This window comes from Hydra vulgaris, chromosome 03 (genome assembly GCF_038396675.1).
Source record: "Hydra vulgaris chromosome 03, alternate assembly HydraT2T_AEP".
Classification (NCBI taxonomy): Eukaryota; Metazoa; Cnidaria; class Hydrozoa; order Anthoathecata; family Hydridae; genus Hydra; species Hydra vulgaris.
The window spans coordinates 68664654-68687134 of NC_088922.1; the positions used below are offsets into that span (position 1 = coordinate 68664654).

The following is a 22481-nucleotide window of genomic DNA, read 5'->3' on the forward strand; positions in this document are numbered from 1 at the left end:
GAACTTAATTGAGCTGATAAGCCATTATTATCCTTTAGTGGCTGAACACGTTGCATCCGTTAAGAAAGAAAGCGCAAAGTGAAGCAGTTGGCACTTTATGAAGCTGAAGATGACTTTTGCCGTTTGTCATCAGAAACAAATTTCGGATCCCAGTGCAACCTTGTGTTTGACAGCATTCTCACGCAAATTGAGTGGCGGTTTGAAGCTATGTCTGCAGTATCCTCAGATTTTGAATTCCTCAGTGGACATTCTCTCTCCAAAAGTTCAGTGGATGAACTTAAGACTAAAGCCAAAAATTTGTCTAAAATTTACAAGGCAGATTTAGATTCTTCAGATTTCCAGTCAGAAATGGCAAGCTTTAAATATCAAGCTGCTGCCATGATGGAAAACTTTGAAAAATCTAGCCCGATGGACATTTTGCAGCTCATTCATAAATACTCATTGACTGATGCTTATCCTAACACGGCAATTGCTATTCGCATCTTCCTCACCTTACCAGTTACAGTTGCCACGTGTGAAAGAAGTTTCAAACTTAAGATCATAAAAAACTATTTGAGATCAACTATGGGCCAAGAACGTTTGTCTTGTCTGGCAGTAGTTTCAATTGAACATGAAGTGCCCAACGCACTTGATTTTGATGATGTCATTAGTGACTTTGCCTCCAAAAAAGCCAGAAAAGTGACCTTGAACTGAAGTTTGTGAAACATTGGTGACAAATTGTTCTTTTAACTTGATGCGATAAATTTTGTGATCAATAACTAATTTTTTTTCATGTAAATATATATATATAATGTGTTTTTTGTATATTTTTTTGGGAGGGGGGCGCAATTTTATTTGCTTGCCCGAAGCGCAAAGTTGGCCTGGTACGGCCCTGTATATATATATATATATATATATATATATATATATACATATATATATATATATATATATATATATATATATATATATATATATATATATATATATATATATATATATATATATATATATATATATGTATATATATATATATATATATATATATATATATATATATATATATATATATATATATATATAAATATATATATATACTCACTTTTTTAAGCATACTCAACGAGCACAAAATATTCTGCATCAACTGCAAATCCATGTATATTCCACGACTGTGATCAGATGTGTGCTATAGTTTCAGGTAAAGCTGAATGCCAATGCTTATTGGGAAAGTTACAAGCAGATAACAAGACATGTGTAATAGGTTAGACTCTTTCAATTTTTTATTGTTTTTTATAAAGCTTTTTTAATAGATATAGTTGTGCATACATATATATGTATATGTATAAATATATATATATACATATATATATATATATATATATATATATATATATATATATATATATATATATATAATTATATATATATATAATTAACCTCGCTTAATATATATATATATATATATATATATATATATATATATAATTAACCTCGCTTTGTTCTGCTATTAAGGCAAAAGTGGCAGATTTTGGAATAAGACATGATAGCTCCTTTGAGCTTTGAGAAAGAGATTTAACTTTTTATGACGATGGAAAAGAGGCTTAAGCTTAGCAGATATAGCTGGTCCAACTATGTTTACAATGTGGTTTTAAATCTAGTCTAGAAGAAAACGAGCATAATTAGAAAAAATAGGCCAAATTTGACAACAGTATTCCATAAAGGGTTGAACATGAGATTTGTAGGTAGAGGATGGAATCAGGAGATGTTGGCTAGCATGATAAAGAGAACCAACCTAATCAGATGCTAGTTTAGCAATCGATTTTATATGTTGTATCTGTGAATGGTCATTATTAAACGATAATCCAAGAAGACATAAAGAAGGGAACTCAGTGAGTGGGTTGCTTTTTATTAAATATAGGAAGTGATAAAAGAATAAGTAATTAAGGTGGAAATATAGTAATTAGAACACAAATTTGCATTCAATTTTTACAAATTCTTTTTTCCCCAAATTTTTTGATATGCTATTAGAAAGCTAAAAAATTAAAAAAAAAATTAAAAAAAAAATTATTAATCATCAATCATTATAGGTCGAAAAATTGGTTAAAGGACGAAAAAAATTTTTCAGCAGCCATTCATAATTTATGAATGAAATTTTGGTTGGTGATATATTATTATGCCATTGTTTCATGGGCTCAAAGCTTTAAGTTAGATCTAAAACTCAATAATTTAATAGCGATTTTGTAAATTTGAGCAAAAATGGGGTAATTAAAGGCACAAAATCTTTAAAAAATACTAAAGGAGAGAAACTAGAAAGATTATTCTAGTGTATGTTGTAAATAATAATACAATAAATAAGTTGGCCAAATTTCAAATCAATTTGATAATTAGTTTTAAAAATATGTCCGTCGCCGGCACAAAAAGCATGATTCTAAGAAAAATGCAAATAAAAAAAAAAATCAACAAACAAAGTTCAAAACTCTTCACTTTTTTACATAACACTGCCTAATGTTTTATTTTAATCACAAAAACAATTTGTATAACTGTTAACATTTTTTTCTTGATTTTGTTTTAAGGTTACATTGCAATTCTGCTTCCGAGACGTGTTTGGTGTCTTTACAAAAACTACAATTCTGCCTGTTATTACTAAATGTCATTCAAACTCAATAAAAAATTTTTAATGAGTTAGGAATGAATGTAAAAATTGTTGTCCATCATAGAATTTAGAACAGCTGATCCTACTTCAATACTTAGAGCATTTCTTTCAACATGTGTATAGTTTAGACATATCATAAAATTTGATTTAGCGATTCACTCTTTTTTTGCATGTAAACATTTTTCACGAAAGTTATGACCATAAATATTGGCTTGAAAGTATACATAACAGCTAGAATAAAAAAGTTCAAATATACTTCATTTTTCCAGCCAAGATTTTAAAATGGCATTTGTACCAACAACCTTTTGGTGTGCATACAAAACTGGTGGCAATCTTTTACCCAATTCACGAAATGCTACAATATGAGAGTTTATGTAAAGTGATTTATACCAAACACTCTTATTTTTTACTGGCTCATTGTGTTTTTGAGTTCTTTTTAGCAAATGTAATAGATAAATAAATTTTCTCAGTTTCATATGAACAACTTTTGCAACAAGTTTTTATTCCATTATCTAAGCTTACTTTTTTAGAAGAATTAAAATTTTAGTTTACAAAATTTTCACACTCAAGACATTTAAGAAGCATAACTATGTTTTAAAGTTAAAATCTACATTTATATTTTATAAAGATCGTGTACAAATTCTTTGTTCAACATCTTATTGAAGGAGGGTGAGCTTGGAATAGTTTTCAGTTGAATTTCAGTCTGAAAGTATAGCAGTGATTTCTTTAAAAATGTTTTTTAATGTTTTCAATGTTTTAATGAAACTTTGATTTTCATTTGGTAAAGCTTTTGCACTTTTATCAAAACAAGATATAAAAAAACTTAGGTAGAGAGTCACAAAATACCTTGACAAGAGTATAAAATAGTACAAATAGGAGCCTTGTGCGCAATGAACTCGCATAAATCAAAAATTGAAATTGAAACTGAAACAATTTAAACAAAGGTTAGATGTAGGTACTGTAATTTGCAATCCAAGAAAAAACAAAACAGTCTGCTAAGATTTTATTGTTATAAAAACGAGTTTTTGAGAAAATTATTTTTTTCAATTTTAGTTACTGTACTACCCTCTTAAAAGGTCCACAGTATATATAGAAAGTTATAGGTAAACAGAAAGTCTTATTTGGGCATGTTTACTCTGCTTGTTCATATCAGGAAAAATTTTCAAAAAATACTTTTACAGATTTTTTTTTTTTTTTTAGTTATTTAGGTGCTCCTAGAAGTCCTTATAGTCTTTTAACAGATCACCGCAGTATAGCATTTAACCAGGAAGTTCACGCTTCCTTCCTTACCAATGTTGTATATATGGCAGGAACCGGTTTCAAACCGCGGTCACACAATTCTGAAACCAGTCCATTAATCACTATACCATGGCTGCTATATTTAATGATTTTCTACTTGAAATGATTTTCCTTGCTAAATTTTTCAGAATTCTTATAAAAAAGTTATTAATTTTCATTGAAACTTTTTCTTTTCAAAAATCTGAACATTATCCTCAATTTGAAGTTGTTTAGGGAAATTGGTCTTTAAAATTAGAAAACTACATATCCCAAAACACACGAAAATTGGATTGTAGATCAGTGGAAATATATATTTTCTAGTCATGAGCCAAAATAAATTGGAAACGACATAGGAAGCGACACACAGTGGAAAAGAATAGCTTTTTTTTTTGATAAAATAATTTTAAAGGTTTTTGTTAATAAAATTGTTACTATTTAATTATACAAAGTGTAAAAATGAGACTTTTTTCAAAACCGGCCCCAGCCCGGCTAAACTATTAGATTTAGCAGGGGTTGATAGCCGTGGGTGAAAAAAAATTTTAATACTTTATATATTATAAATTTATGCTTACACTTACTATTTATTAAATACTGGCATCTATTTATACATTTTTAAACTCTAATTTACTTCCAACAAGATTGAAAGCAACCACTATTAAGTTATGAGTTACTTTAAAAAAGAGAATAAGTAAAAATACTAAAAAATGGTTAACTAAAGACTTGAAAATTTGTAGGTTGTATGTAAAAGAAAAACATGAATATGGCTAATAGTTATACAGTTTTTTTAATGTGCAAGGGAAAAAACTGGATTAATAAAAGTTTTTATAGCATGAAGGGAAAGATACAACTTGTTGAATAAGAAACAAGTAAAAATGAGTTTTAGATTATCGTTATAGAGATGATAGCTTGTTTGAGCATGGGCCATGATTGTATTTGTAGAAAAAAGAAAGAAATACAACCTTACAACAATGGGAGAGTGGCTCAAGCTTTGCAGATAAAGTAGGTCTAATTTGCTATCATATTTTTTTTATATGTTAATTCACCTCCCCAAGGCTGAAAACGTCACTACAGACAAGGAGGCTACATAATTGTGGTTATAACCGAAACACAAACCTTGACAACCATGGCGCATGCGCAGAAAAACATTGTGCGCGGTACTACCAGGGACTTGATGGAGATTGACCTAGGTACCTCTCCCTTATGACGCGAGCACTCTACCACTCACAATGTGCTTTTAGACTTTGTCTGAGAGTAAGAGGGTTGTAATTCATCAATATAGGTACACCAACATTATTGCAATTTTTTTGCAGTAAATCAATTAATTTTTTTAGCTAACAAAAATTGCAGATTTTAAGTCCAGAATTTAAATTCAGAATAATTTAATTCCATTATAATTTTAATTTAATTCCATTATAACTCCAAATTAATTTAAATCCACTTAAGTCACAGCGAACCTTAGGCTGTTAGAGAATAGGGGTCAGATTAAAAATCAGCTGCTTGTTCTAAGCAATCAAAAGGTGAAGATTTTTTATCAAGACAAGAGTATAAAGTCAAAAAAGAGTCGTCAACAAATAGAGCCACTTTAGATGGTAATTTTTCATAAAGATTGATATTGTAGATGAGAAACAATACAAGAGAAAAGATTTAAGGTTACCACAAGTTATCTTGCGGTACCCTTAAAGTTTTTTGAAATAAAGAAGAGTATAGGTCTTCAAAAATAACTTTATTACTGCAGTTAGTAAAAAATATACCAAGAAGAGTATTAAGCAAATAGAATGTGTTTTATCGTATAAAAATGTTTCTCAGAACAAAGTGTATGGAAATATTAACCGCCTTGATGCACAAAGCTATCAAGATCTTGCAAAATAATGAATATGAGACATTTAATAAACTTTTAAACGAGACAATGGCACATGTCAAAAATCAAACAATGACAGTTCAAGAACAGGAATATCATCTTCATTTTCTCAAATTATTTAATATACTATTAGAAAGCTTTGTTTTGTTTATTAGAAAGTTTGTCAAAAAAAATCTGTAAAAAATAAAAAATGCAAAAACTTTGATCTATATGAATTAAAAGAAAATAATTAAAAATTTTTTTCACTCAATTCTGCTATGGCCTTAAATTGACCCCTATAACTTAAACCACAGTTCAGAACTGAAGTTGAAATAAGGGATTTTAGTCTAAGAGTTAAACAAAATTCACTGAATATTGATATTTTAACTAGGAATATTGACCAACTAATTGTAATATTATAGTTAAACACATACACAAAACATTTAAATAACTTGTTGTCTTCTCACATTGCTTGATTTATTTAACATTCTTAACTAAACAGAAAACCATCATACTATAAAGTGGTATATATCTTTTATATACCACTTTTTTAAAATATTTGAAATTTTTTACACTAATCATTGTAGAAATTACAATAAAATTGTTTTAAGAAAACGCAAGCTATTACCTGACAACTAACACAATTATATATGTAAAAACTAACAATATTACTTTAACAAATTTGTATTTGTACATATTTTCTTGGCAAATAACTTACAAATCTTTGGAGAGCTCTTATTTTTTGTCCGTAGTGCGTCATTCACTTCTACTCTTATTCTACGGCGCCCTAGAGTGAACTGCGTCTAAGCCACACTACGCATTTTGTTTAATAGGATTCAGAAGGCTGCGTAGCAAGAACCTTATCTATATTTTGTTGCAAAACAAACTTTTATTTTTTCGATTTATGTTTAGACGTAGTGTTGTCATTTTGTATTTTTTTAGATACATAACTAACTAGATGTTTTTAGGTGTTGATAAATTTGAAAATTATTTAACAACTAATATTAACGCCTTATATGAAATCCAATTTAAGTAAGGCTTTTAAAAGTAAAAGTATTACAAATATCGATTTAAATTAATTTATATATGTGGGTGTTAATTTAGAAAACAATCCATGCTCAACAAATCGTGGTGGATGTGATCAAATATGTAAATTATCTTTAGGCAAAGCGGTATGCTCTTGCTATTCTGGAGAGCTGCAACCTGATGGCAAGACATGTAAACAAAGTAATCTTTTTAAAAAAATTTTAAATAATTTTTCCTATATAAAATATGAATTTGTATGGTACAAACAAAGTCGGAGATAAAGAAAATGTCCTATTCAGCATAGTTTTCTTAATAGAATTCAGAAGTCTGCGCAACACGAAGCTTATCTATATTTTGTTGCAAAACAAACTTTTTATATATTTAGACATATTTTTGAAATATTTTTGAGATACTCAAAATGTTAACAAATTTGACAATTATTTAACCAGTGATTTTAATGCATTATTTGAAATCCAAATCTTTGCCCGTGTAAATTTAGATTTTAGCGGTCCATGCTCAATCAATCGTGGCGGATGTGATCAAATATGTGAAGAACTTTTAGACAAAGCGGTATGTTCTTGCTATTCCGGAGAGCTGCAGCCTGATGGCAAGACATGTAAAGAAGGTAATCTTTTTAAAAAAAACTTTAAATTAATTTTCATATAAAAAATATGAATTGGTAAAGTAGAAACTAAATCAGAGATAATGAAAATGACCTAGTCAGAATGGTTTTCTAAGTGTTCTATGCGCGCATATATTTCAGAAACTATTAATGCTTGGAGTATCACAATGACAATCATCTGATAAAAGATATTATATCTAATGACTTCCATAAGGCTTTTTTTATGCGTTATAAATACAAATTTGATATGCACAAGTTTTTTACATTGTATATATTTTGTAAATTCAGCCTTTGTTTTAAATAAAAAATATTGTGTGAATTTGACGTCTTAAAGATCTCCTTATTTTTTTAATTTTTTAAAGCCTTTTTTTTTTTATCTACAGCAATATTATTATTTACCGCAAATCAAGTTTGTTAAATGTTAAAAGTTGAAATGCTTTTATGGAAAGTTTATTTTCTTTTAATTTTTTTTAACATTTAATAATCAGATTTTAATGTTATATTTTTAAAAATTTCTTTCTTTTCTCTACATTATTATAAATGAAACTATATATTTTTTAAATTATTATAATAAATATTTTTAAATTATTATTTATTTAGTTTCTAATTGCGTCTTTGTAACTAAGAATGATTTATAAGTTTTTAAAATTTAGAGAGTATCAAATTTAAAAGTTTATGTTTACATGTTTACTTTATTTATTAAAAGTTTCTTAAGTTATCAGCGATTTTGTTTTGAAAGCAAATATTATTTTTTCAAACACTTTTTATTATTGTGTTTTCCTTTATCATATATTTTTGAGGCTAGTTTTGCATTAAACACTTTTCCAAATCAATGGCGCCAAACTTTTGTCTACCCAGTTTTTGAAAAATAAGGTGCTACATTATAATGTACTGTTAATTAAATCATTAAAACATAATAATTCCTTGTCAGCACGGTTTTTGCAATAAATGTTCTACGTGCATAAATCTTTTAAATCTATAAACGATTCGAGTACCGCACTTGACAATTATTTGATAACAGATGTTATTTATTGACTCTAAATGTCGCAACCTTTTAGAGTGGAATTCTTCACTTCTCACAATCAGATCTCAACAAGTTAAGATTGATAGTTCTTTAACAGATTGGATTTGATTCGTTTTAGGTATAACTTAGTGTAGCATGATGGGGCTAACTTTGTTTTTGTTTTTTATTAATTTTATTACTTTTTTGATTAACTTATCATCTGTAGTAAATAATTTTGAATGTACAATATAGCTTCATACTGATGACTTAAACCTTGACAGCTCACATCATAATTTGAATCACAGTCGCAATTTAACTGTTGTTTTTTATAGAACTATTCTTTGGTCAGAAACTTAGCAGTTGCCGATTGCCAGCAAGAAATATTTTGCTCATAGGTTAGCGTTTGCTCTAATGCATCAGAGTATTAGGTTTAACTACAAAAAAGATGATTATTCTTTAGATTGGTGATCTAACCCAAAAGATCTTTGATTAACTAAATACTCCCACCTAAACTACAAAAACCTCTTTGCTAGAATCATCCATGCAGCATATACTAAAACATACTTAATCTTAAATTGTTTTAAATCTCTTAATTCAATCTTTTATTATCTCTTAGTACGTGCATTTACCACTTATATATTTCCAAAATATCGAATATTGCTCTTTGGATGCCACACTAAAATATGTTAATTAAGTCTATTGAAAATATTCAAAAACGATTTATCAAAAAATTATTATCTGGAACAATCTTACTTCAGAAACTGTAAACGCACAAAAACAAATGCATTTTTAAAAATAATTTAAAATCCTTTCATTTCGAAAAACACTGTTTCATGAAGTAAATCTTGAATGTTTTTATTAATAACTATATTTGTTTATTATGTACACTGTTTTTATTTTTATTTAAAGGTATACTGTAGGTGTCCATTTTTTGGACCTGTTCGTCCTTTAGAACATGTAATTATAATCTTGTTGTATTAATTTTATCTATCTATTACAATTTTATTGCTGTATATACCATTTACTAAAATGTAATCACTGCGATTTAATTTCCGTTATAAAAAAAGTTTAGCATACATTTTATGGAAATTTTTGATGCAGCCTCCTAACATGTTTACAAGGTATTTAATTTTTAGTAAAAATAAAATGTTTAGAAAGGAAAACTGCAAAAATAATTGCGATAATTTTTATGAAGAATAAATAAGTTCATTTTTTTGAAGATTAAATAAACTTTAAATATTGAACAACACTTAGTAACGTTTTCAAATAAACTTAACAGTTAAGTTAAACCCAAGCATTAACTTTAATTCTATTTATTTTAAAAACATTTTTTTAATCACAATTCAAGGGCGGATGCAGGATATTTTATGGGTGATGCCTTTTTTTAATACAACCCCTTTCTAGCCAGTAGAGGGACTAAATAGTGCAGGGTAAGAGGAGTTAAAAGGCGAGAGAGGGAGGTAACGCAATCTCTTCCTGCTAATAGGGTAAAACAGTCTGTTTACTTATTACTTATTGAATTTAGTTATCTATCTAAAATTAAATTATTAAAAATGATGCCTTGGCTTTTTTTTTAATTTTTCAACATTTTCACTTTCAACAAGGCTCAAGAAACATCAAATAGATTTGGAAGTTACTGGAAGAGAAAAGATGAAGTTTATAGAGCAAGATAACAGTTGACAGGCAACTTAAAATATTACAAATTAGTTGCATCAGGAAAGCAAAAAGTAGCGAATTTCAAAGAACTGATGTTAGAGGAAAAAAGTTGTACGAATAAGATTTTTTTGAGCACTTAGTAACAGCACAGTTAATAAGGGATGAGAATTAATTGAAAGACGAGAAACATGTGAATGAATTTTAGCAGATGAATAAGAGGCGCTAGCTCTTTAGAGCAGTGCCAAATATAGTATTTATAGAAAAGAGAAACAGAAGCAACATTACAATGATGTAATAATGGGGGACGTAATAATGTAGACGAAATGATGTAATATGATGATATAAATGATGTATGATGTAATAATGAAGGCAAAAAGTAGATAATTCATTGATTTCTCATTTCAATGGATTTGATACATGGTTTTCAAGAAAGATTAACAAGTAAGAGTTAGTCCAAGAAGATGAAGGGTAGACTACTCATCTAGTACAATACCGTTCATAAATATAGAAAGACCTAGATTATTGCATTAACTATTAGCTGAGATTAGTTGAGTTCTATCTGAGTTAAAGTTCACCAGCCACTGAGTCTCTCAAACTGTAGCAGAAGTGAGATTGTTTTCGACGTCAAATTCCCCTTCCACGCATTCAGAGAGTGTTGGCTTCTTAGCAAGACAAGAGTAAATGGTAGTATCATCAATAAACAATGCCACCTTAGATATAAGAATTTCTGAAAGATCCTTAATGTAAATTGAAAAAATTATAGGGCCGTGAATAGAATTTTGAGGAACCCTTGAAGTTACAGGATATGAAGAAGAGTGTTGTTCATTAAGGACAACTTATATATTACGGTTGGTAAGAAAGGATTCAATAATCTTAAATTTGTTACATGGTACACCGTAAGAAAAAAGCATATAGAGAAGAGTTGCATGCCAATATTTATCAATAGCTTTAGAAATATCAAGAGCAATAACCTTAGCCTTTCTACATCTATATAATGCACAATGAAATCTATGTTATTACTGTTAGCAAATCAGCTGTAAAATGAGATGATATATCCAGAATTTTCAAAAGTGGAGATAACATTTTAAAAATGGAGATAAGTCTTTTTCCAGCATGCAGAAAAACAAGACTCTGATAGGCACTAATTAAATAGTGATAAGAATATACATGACAGCTCTGGAAAACAAGCAAGACTATAACAGGTATGTTGTCCTGACCACAAGCTGTAGAAGAGACTAAACAGGAAATCACTTTAGATGGAAAACCTGGAGTGATACGAATTTTAAGCAATATATCAACCTATTTGTTGGCAATATCAGGTACAACGCAATTAGTGGATTCAAGAGATGATGTTGATGAAAAATTCTTAGCAAACAATTCAGCTTTGTCTTTATGTGAGGTAAAAAATTATCCTTTTTATAGATACTGTTAATGATTCTCCAGAAGTCACGAGAGCCTAACTTTTTAGATAAAATACGAGATTTAGGTGCCTCAGATTGAAAGTTTTAGCTTAAGACAAAACCTTTAACAATGACTTCTAGCAAAAATAAACAGGTGTCAGTTTTCTGGAGAATTGTTTAGCTGATAGATATGGAAGTAATGATTTTGATTAGAAGTTTTAGCACCACAATATGAGGAAAACCAGAGAAGAGTTTGGTACAACTTAGAATTGCCGAGAAGGAATAAAAATTTCCATGCTAGCCTTAATCCAAAAAGTTATGTAATTTGTCAGCAGGAAGATGAAAGTTTTCTACCCATGAGTCATGAGTCAGAAAAAAATTACGGAAAGAGTTCCTTTAAGCTTTAAGGGAGTTGTAAGAGGTACAATGATAGTAAGATTATAATGATGAATAAAAATGAGATAGTAGTTCTAGAAAGATCAAACCGTGATCAGAAGCACCAAAGGGTGAATTTTGAGAAACTGAGGATTGACTAGGATCAGAAACAAGAGATAAGTCGAGTAGGTAAGGTAAATGATTCGGACTGACTAGAAAGTGAGTTGGAAAGTTTACTATTTGAGTTAGAGATTGAGAAATGTAATAGTTGTAGAACTAAATGTCTGCAGAGTCACTGACTTTAGAGCTTAGCCATTCAGTGTGATGAGCATTTAAGTCACTAACAACAACGATAGTGGCTGAAGGATAAAGGGCTTTGTAAATTTGATATTTACTAATATCAAAAAGAATGCATCCTTAAGCTGAAGGAGAACGATTTAAAATAAAGAGAAAAGGGATACAGTGAAGTGGTGCTAAATAAAGGCACATAAAAAAATAGTCTGTAGATTTAAACAATTTTCCAAAAAATGGGTGAACTCTTAAAAATGCAAATGCCCAGACAAAGTATATGATTGTTGGAGTCTTTATGAATTAAAGGAAGATTTCTATCAACACGAAGATCACAAGATGAGACAGCCAAATTCAAATTAGTCTCAAAAAAAGCAAGTAGGTTTAGTGAACTATGCAAGAGATAACTCAACAGAAGAAAAATTTCTTTGAGGACAAGAATATTAGTGAATTATAGATTTAGAGAACTTGGTGATGACGATTGGTTTTTTGTGTATTATAGTTTTTGGTATTTTAGTCATTTTTAAATTTGGTAAAAATTTAACTCAAAGCACAGATAGTATTAGTTTACTGCACTATTTAAAAGCCCAAGAAATGCTTCATTACTATGAATAAACCCTAATAAAGCCGTAACAAAGGGCTCCAAATCTCGTCTCGACAATGCACCCTAAAAGTACAAACACGGACACCATTCATGCACAACTTGGCATTGTTAGTACTCTTATATTTTACAGCTGTTGATGGAATTGGTCTCTCTGAGACCTACCACAGAGTTCAGGAAACCTGACTACCAGCCGGCCTCAGAACCATAAAGCTAAGTTTTAGTGCTGTACCCTCATTAGGAGACAATAGAATGAGTTGCCTAGGCAGAAAAACAGAGATACAAGCAACACCCATGCTTTGAGTCAAGAAGATCTAGCAATCAACACCCTAAACTGGAAACGATGTATTAAAACTACCTCTGCGCTAGCCTAATAGATTAAGAAGGGATGCGAGGCTGGTCAACAGAAAGAATCTGTTAATCTCTTTTTATTTAATAAAAAAGACACTTAATACTTGTCTATCTCACCTAATGAAGGTTTAGGATTTAGTACTCTATTTAAAATTTGTCATGTTACTGAAGGTTAGCCATCTGAAAAACATAATCTTTTCAAAAACATAAAAATATTTTCAAAAACATAATAAGGTTAATCCTCAAAATATGATCTCTTTACTATATAACATTCTTTATATCTAAAAATGGAGTGGTCTTAGTTATGATGGTGAAGGTGGAATGTCCTTAAAATTAGGAGTTGCATTATCTATTATTAAATTTTTAATTTTAAAATGTCTTTTTTTTCACAAGGTCTTGTTGTTTTGCCTGCCACAAACCTCATTTAGTTATTTTTAAATAATGCAATGTTTACGTGCAAGCTCAATAAGTTTATTTTTTCTGGTCAAGGAAAATTAATTGGTACGTGTAAAACTAGATGGGTTCTATGGTTTCTGAAACATTGAGGTCTAGATGTTTTTTACTCATTGACAGAAATTACATCCAATGAAGGTAAGAAGTTAACTTTATCAAAGGTTAATCCTCATTTCTTCATTTTCAGGTTGATTTTATAGGCAATTATGGTCATTTTTATCAGTTTTTTAGACTCAGCCACATCTTTTTAATATACATCTGCAGCTAAATCTTTTTCATACACATTAAATTATAAAATAAAATATAATAAAATAGAAACAATGTAATCGAGTCAGTAATCATAAAAGTAATTAATATTAGGTAAAAACATATTCTAAGTACCATTTTCTTAAAATGAAAAAAATTTTTAAACTCTTTTATCAGAAATTTTTTCCTAATGAATACATACTCAAGCTAGAGAATTATATCTTTACTCTGTCATGCAATATCTATAACATTGGATGGGACCACAGATTCCAAAAATATTTACTACAAATGCAATGTATAAAAAAGCAAAAACTCCAAAATTCTTACTTTTACAAATTTTTTTTACAACAGGTGCAGAAAATTCATTATCTGAAAATTTATTGAGATTGCAAATTTATTGAGATTGCATTTCTAACACAATTTGGATATAAAGAGCAGCCGTGGCGCATTAGTAGCGCACTTTCTTCAGATACAAAGGATCTGTGTTTCAAACTCCACTTTTGGGAAACTTTTGTGATATCGTTTTGGAAGGAGGCGTGAACTTCCGATTAAATGCTCATCCGCGGTGCTCTGTGATAAGACCATATGGACTCTTTGGGGCACCTAAATAAAATATATTAATTGATTTGTTTATGAAATAACATTTCATTAACAAATCAAAGCATGAAAGAATCATGATAAAATTTATGTTATAAAACAATATATTTTTTTTTTTTTTTATATATAGGAATAAAAGCTTTTATTTCAGAAATTCTTAAAAAGATTTTTTTTATCACAGGATATTTTTTTTATGACTCTTTATGATTATTATGAAGCTTTGTCATGTAAGTTAAGGCAAATGTTTGTTAGCATTTAATACCGGTTAGTTTATAACGGTAAATAAAAAAAAATTTCTTTTTTAAAAACTACTAAATGCACTTAATTAACTCTTTCAAACTACATTTGATAAAATTTGGTTAATTTAAATAATTATAGCTTTATTTAAATGATTGCTTCAAATAAGTTTTTTTTAAAAATTTTTGCAAATAATTAATGTTGCAAATAATTAACGTTGGAATAACGTTGAAATAACGTTGATCAATGTCAATCGACGTCAATCAACGTTATTTCAACGTTATTCAACGTCGTGTGCCCGCAGGGAAGGCTTTATTGGAACAATTAAAGATTAAATTTATGTATAGATAGAACTGAGAGAACCTTATTGATGAAACGCTCTGCAAACTTTATTTCTCGTCTACAGGAGAATCAGGTTAAATGAATTTTCAAACAATGAGGATTTTTTTGTCCTTATTTACAGTAAAAAGACAAAAACTTTCTTTCGACCATTAAAAATAATAGTGGCTTTTTTGTAAATCCTTGAAGCCAAAAAAACTAGAAAAACGATTTTGTTTAAACTTTTTAGGAAAACTCAAAATTTATAAAATACATTTTTATTGGATATATTCTAATAAAGACTAAATATAGTAGTGACTATGTTATTTCTTAAAAACTATTTATTTATTTACTATTTATTTACCAGTGTAATAAATACAAACTCTTATCTGTGAAATGATATTATCTGTACCAGTTTTATTTCCTTTTGTGCAACTGTATACACCATAATCAAAATTAATCAAAAAATGAAAGGTAAATGCAAAAGCAAACTTGGCATATGAAAGTTTTTTTTACCACAAAATATTTGGCTTAACTTTTAAATTTTATAGCTGAAGCCGCGTCTTTAGTTTTTAATAGTCTTTAAAACATTTGATGAAAAGGGTTCTCTAGGTTCCGTTTATTATAAAAAATGAATCCTTTTTTGACATAATGGGTAAAAGCTGATTCTTTTGCTAAAATTCTTCATAATATTGAAGCCGCAGACATTTTATTTATATATGGCTCTCTCGATACTTGTATACTATAAGTTTAATTTTTTTTTTTTTTCAAAAAGATTTCCTTATAAAATATTGCTCTATTGATTATGTCTTATATATTCCACTGTTATAAACCATTCCTCAATTGATTATATCTTCATTATTAAAATAAATTTTTAGCTTGTAATGTTGAAAATCAATTTTTAGTAATTTGGCATACTCTCTCCTACTGTGCAATGACAAGAACTCATTGCAGAGTAAAAGAGTCTGGGGACAATGGAGCACCATATACAATACTAAGCATACCAACAAGAGTATTAAGAAAATAGAATTTTTGTTATGGTTTAACAATAATTCTCAGAACAAAATTAATAGAAATATTGACCACCTTGGAGCATAAAGCTCATAGAAGATGTTATGTTGCCACAATAAAATATGACATGCCCACATGTGACTTTTAACTAGAAAATGGACTTTTAACTAGAAAATGACCCTAAAAATGTATCTAAAATCAAAATAGATGATTTAAGAACAAAACTATCACCAGGATGTAATTTTTTTTTGAGGAAAATAATTAAATAATTAAGTAATAATTTTCTTTTTCTGTATCAAATGTTTTTAATTTTTTTTTTTTTAATTTTGTCATTAAAAAAATAAGCTTTTATAATGTTTTTACAACATAAATTTATAACATTAAAGTTTCGACCGGAGCTGGGAGAAGACATGGTCTTATCATCTAGCCCTGTTAACATAACTTAAAAAAATTTTTTTTTTTTAATAATTATCTTTCTTTTTTTTTTCTTTTTTTTAGTTTTTATTTAAAATATTTCCATAATATTGTTTACATAGTTTACATTTTTATCTCTACAACATGTTAGTAGTGAAAATATTTACTTGCAGAACTCGTGTGTCTTTACTTAGAAATTTGCATTTTGAGTTTTTATATCCCGTTATAATTTTGTTTAAATTCTCAGTTATTTTTATTTGTTGAACATCCAAATCTTCAGTTTTTTAAGAAATTAATAATCTTTTCTCCTTTCATCGCAATGTTCGTTTTTCAGTTTAATGAAATAACAATTCATTTTTTTTTTTTGTCTTCTCTTCTTCTTCTTCTTCTTCTTTTAAATCGTCTCAAGTTCTTGACAATCAATAAAGACGTAGATACTAAGAAGTTGCTGTTTTGACCAATGTGTTCTGGTCTGATAATTTTTTTTTTAATTTATTTTTGTTTCTATGTAAACAGACAAATATGTAAAGTCGCACACTTACAAACATACATATAAATACACACATACATACATACATTTTGTAAGTATAAATTTTTCTCATTTTTTTTTAATATACAGTTTTACTTTTACAAATTTTGAAATTTTTATACTTTTAATAAATTATAATAGAGAATATAATCGCCACATCAATAAGATTAAAAATAAAATAACAAAAAAGAAAGTTTAAATAAAAACTTGGTATCTGAAAGAAGATCTAATGATCTTGTCGCTAGAACCATAAAACGTTATAATAAAATATAATCTAAGCTATTAACAAATATAAAAAAATAAAAATGACAAAAACAAAAGAGCGTGTTTATATAAATTTCTTATTTTTAAAAGTTTCAAAATATTGTCATTAAAAAGAATGAATTCTTTTAATTTCTTTTTAAAGACTGGGAAGGTAATTGATAAATCAAAATTAGGTAAAATGATTTTGTTTCAGAGATTGGTACACGATAAGCTATACAGAACTAATTGAATTTTGTTTGACAAAAAGGTTTATAAAGTGAGTTATCATTTCGTAGTGTATACTTATTTTTTGTTTTTAAGGTAATAAAATCTTTAAAAATGTGTAATGACGGATTGATTTTACATTAAAACATAAAACATAATATTTTATACACATTTATTTCATAAATATTAAGTACTTTTATATTTTTAAATAAAAACCTTGAATGCGTAAGTCGATTTTCAAAACAAACTAAGGGTAATGCGTGTTTCTGAAGACGATATAGAGTACGCAACTTACTTTTGCTTGTACTTCTTCAAGCAATATTTGCATAGTTAATATAACTATGTATAAATGAGTAATAAAGTTGGATTAAAACGGTTTTGTTTAAATAATTTCTAGACTTATAGAGGACTCCTATATTTTTAGAAACTTTAGTGCAAATGTTGTCAATATGCGATTTCCATGTAGCATTCTCATCAAGATAAATGTCAAGAAAACTAGTAAAAGTTTCCTTTTTTATTTCAAGTTTATCAATAAGAATTTTTGGCATGGTTGTTGGTAAAAAACGTTTTTTAGATATAAGGCGAAACAGAATGTATTTTGTTTTATTAAGGTTTGAGGTTCATTTGTTACATTTAAACCATTCAGATACGCATTTAAGTTCTTTATTCATATCAGAAAACAGCTCATTAATATTACTGTTTGACAAGAACAAATTCGTATCATCGGCAAATATAATACTCCGAAGATTAGCTGCTTTACTTAAATCATTAATATAAAAAAAACATAAGAGGACCTAGACTATAGCCTTGTGGAACACCACAGTTTATTTCAATATAGTCACTTTGAAGGCCATCATTAGAGGTAACAAATTGCTTTCTATAAGTAACTATGAAACCATTTTAGCATATTGTTATTAATTCCATAGTATTCAAGCTTTTTAAGCAATATTTTATGGTCAACGGTATTGAAAGCCTTCAAAAGATCATTAAAGACTCCTAGGGTATATTGTTTTTTTCGAAAGATTCTGAGATTTTCCTTACAAATTAAATAATTGCGTGCTCAGTTAAAATATTTTTTTTAAAGCCAAACTGTTTGGTATATAGTATATTATTTTGGTAAAAATATTTAAATATTCTATTATATAAAATTCTTTCTAATAATTTTGAAAAGGTTGAAAGAACTGAAATTGTTAAAAAACTAATTCAATTGTTGCGATCTCTTATCTTCGTCAGAAACGCTCAAATCGCTTTTAACTTTTTATGCAATGTTTTCTTTAAAGTATATCAGAACTCCTCCACCGCGTTTATTTGTTTCTCTTTCTAATGAGACCAATTCAAAATTCTTAATATGAAAATTAGAATTATTTTCAAATTTGAAAGAAGAGCACCAAGTTTCCGTGACACATATAATATTAAAAATGTTTTCAGTTTCTTCTGTGCCGAAAAAAAATGCCGAAAGCTTTCATTATTTTTGCTTAAACTCCTTATATTAGTGTGGAGGATTCTGATTCTTTCACTGTTTATATTATTTACATTTTTAAAAAGAAATTTTTTAATGGTGCTGGAATAATGATATATACTGTCCGTGTACTTATCACTAAAAAAATTTACATCTTGGTCTGCGTTTTTTCAGCCAATAAAATTCAGCCGATAAAAATGAAAAAGGAAAAAAGAAACTAAAGCGGAATTAACAATCAGTTTACTATTAGCAGTTTACTATTTACTATTTGCAGAAAAAAAGGAAAAAAAAATTAATCATTTCTTATTATTACTATTAATTTTTAATTCTCTATTTTATTCTACTTTTATTTTTATGAATATAGTAGGCCATGATTTTTATTATACACGCACCCTCATACACAAAAATGTCCGTTCATATATACCAAAGCCTATCCAGTCAGGCATAATTTCATATATCTCGATGTAATTTTATCGCAAAGCACTCTGGGATGTCCTGCCGGACCTCAGAGTTTCATAATATAAAGTAGCGAAACTTATTTTTTTATGTACCTAAAAGAATTTCGATCTAAGTTATAACGATGCCACCATTTTGTGCTGCTATAAACTGTGGAAATAAAAGTGGAAAAAACTGTTAAGATATTTCATTTTTTCGTTTTCCTAAAGACGAAAAAAGGCAAGCTAATTCATATATTACTTATAATAACTTTTTTTTTCATCAAAAGTTTATAAATTATTATTGTAGTATTTTAAAATATATTCTTTTATTGTTTAATTTTTAGATGTAAACAGTGGGTCATTAACTGTCGTAGGAAAGATTTAGACGAAAAAGATTTTGTATTTTTAAACAAAAACTTTTATTTGTGCAGTAATCATTTTGAACATACAATGTATTATTCTACAAATAATAATAGAAAACGTTTGTTACAATCAGCAATTCCTACTATTTTTAACATCCCATATCCTCCTCCACTTTTTGGTTGCAAAAGGAAATCACCAGTTGAACGTCGTTTATTTCCAGCAAAAAAGCAAGTTGTTTGTTTACCTGTTAATTCAGATAGTAATTTAGAGAACAAAATGTCTGCTAATGAAATAAATTTCAACAAACTTCAAAGGTTACTATTAACATTGCGAGTCAAAAATTCTAGACTACGTAAACAAGTTCGACATTTAAAATCCAAACAAAAAATCCAAAAAAACCGTGATGGGTCTATAAAACATATTTTAAATTTATCCAGGAAATATTTATCTCCTATACAAGTTAGTTTTTTTAGAAGTCAATTAGAAATGAGTAAACAAGTCAATAAAGGAAAACGCTGGGCAGTTTGTGACAAAGTTTTGGCTTTGCGAATTCTGTTTCATAGTCCTCAAACTTTTAACGTCTTGCGAACAATATTCTGTTTACCAAGTCAAACCTGTTTATTATTATTTTTGTCCCGCATATTTTCAGATCTTCAAGAAGGGTTTTCTACTCGATTGTTTTCTTTATTAAAGTTACGTGCTGATGCAATGAATCCACATGATCGTAATGTCAGTCTTGTTATGGATGAAATGTCATTAAAGCAGCATTTAGAGTATAATAGAAATTCTGGTTTATGGTATGAAAAATGGAAAACTTTTTAATCAGGCTCTTGTAATTATATTTAGAGGCTTGGCAAATAAATGGAAACAACCAATAGCTTATTTTTATAATAATTCAACAGTATCAACAGCTGACTTGGCTTTTTTACTATGTGAAACCATTTCTAAGGTTCAAGAAACTGGTTTACACATTAAATGTGTAGTTTGTGATCAAGGATCTACTAATATATCTGCCTTACGTTTGCTTGGGTTTTCCAAAAATTTACCATACTTTCCTAATCCTTCCAATAATAAAAATATTCATGTTATTTTTGATCCTACACATTTAGTAAAAAGTATCAGAAACAATTTACGAAGACATATCATTGACATTAATGGTGAAATTGTTTCTTGGCAACACATCCAGTCTCTGTATAATTTAGACAAAATAAAATCTGTACGTCTAGTGCCAAAACTAACAGATAACACTTAGATCCTGGTCCTCTTTTATCTATGAAGGTCAAACTTGCCACTCAAGTTTTTAGTTATCAAGTTGCTTCTGCATTATATTGCTTACTTACTTACAAACTTACTTCCTTTAAGTGTATTACCAGCAACAAGATTTGTTGAACTTTATTCGATATATTGAATTCATATAAACTATATGCAGATAAACCAGGTTGTTGTGCTCTAACTTTAAAAGGAGCAAGTATTTCTCAGTTGGAAGAGTTAAAGCATTGGATTGAGAAATTGAAATTTTGTAATGTTAGAAGTCAAGCAAGTATATCATGTCATTGGGGTTTAAGTGTCACAATAAATAGTGTTCTAACCTTAAGTAGAGAGCTATTTTCTGAAGGTTTTCAATTTGTTTGTACTTCTCGTTTTAATCAGGACTGCATTGAGAATTTTTTTTCCAAAGGTGGTTGGAATGACCGTCCAAATGTTAGACAATTTCGAGTTGCCTATAGATACGCTTTATTACTTTTATCTATAGAAAAAAGCAAATCCAATAGCAACTGTATAAAGGATTCAAATTTTGAGACAGCTTTCAATCTAAATGATTTTATGAAGTGCTGTACTCAAACAACCACTAATTGTGGAATTTATGAAAGTTCAGCTGACAATCCATCAGCTTTTATGTCACTAGTTTGTGAAATGGAAATAACTTTTATGAAATTTATAGATAAATATCTTGAAAGAGATGGACTGGCCATGATTCTCATCAAAAAAATTAAAAAAAAAAGTCATTTTCAGTTTTTTCACAATCAACATAAAGAACATGCGCTTTATTTGAAAAAAAACATTGTTCTGTTTTTTATTATTACAAGAATTTTTTATTTCATAAAATTTTTAAACAGAGACATAAACCCACGCAATAAGTCAAATGCAAATGAAATTGCACATATTTTTCATAATTAATATATTATGATACTGTTTTTTTAATTTTTTTTTTGTATTAAGATTAATAACTTTTGTTAATGTATGATGTTAATAACTTTTAATTTTAATAAAATAATTTTATGTTCTAAAAAAATTACACTAACTTTATGTTCTACAAAATGTTTTTTCCTCATTATTTTATTCTTATTTAAACATTCTAATGGTAATCTTAACAAAATTGATGTATCTTAATGTTACAAAATTGATATATCTTTAATACAAAATTGAGATTAGCAACAAAGTTGATTAACTAAAAAAAAAACTATTTGTGTTAGTTGCGGAAGAGGTCCGGCAGGACATCCCAGAATGCAATTTCGATCAATTAACAGGAGTTTCGCGAAGTGGATAGGCTTTGATATATACATACAAAACCAAATAAATCTGTTTTATATTCCATCTACTAATTGCGTAAGATATAATAAATATTGCATTTACAAATTGCGTTATTATTGCAAAATAGTATAATATCATACATGTTTTAAGTACCGTACAATATAATTAAGATGTTGCGTCAATTTATAAGACATTAAATAATTAAGATTATCAAATGTTTTTAATAAAAGGATAGTAATTGCTTTGTATCAAAATCAAATAAGTGTTGCTTTGCTGCACGTTTAAAATGTTAAGTTGAAGTACAAGTTTTTATATTACTTGCAAGTTCCATAACCGCGGTCCTCGGCA

The 22481-nt window shown here is 28.2% G+C and overlaps 1 protein-coding gene across 3 annotated transcripts in view; it reads left to right on the plus strand.

Annotated features, from left to right (window-relative positions):
• LOC136078366 (matrilin-2-like) overlaps positions 1 to 22481 on the plus strand; it is a 101355-nt gene that overhangs the window by 20956 nt on the left and 57918 nt on the right. For 2 of the 3 annotated variants that reach the window (XM_065794089.1, XM_065794088.1), the window contains exons 2-4: positions 1091 to 1240; positions 6852 to 6974; positions 7273 to 7398. In XM_065794089.1, coding sequence (XP_065650161.1) covers positions 1159 to 1240; positions 6852 to 6974; positions 7273 to 7398 — 331 coding nt within the window. In that variant the 5' untranslated portion in view covers positions 1091 to 1158. The remainder of the gene's footprint in view (positions 1 to 1090; positions 1241 to 6851; positions 6975 to 7272; positions 7399 to 22481) is intronic. The other variant, XM_065794090.1, reaches the window with a different exon arrangement.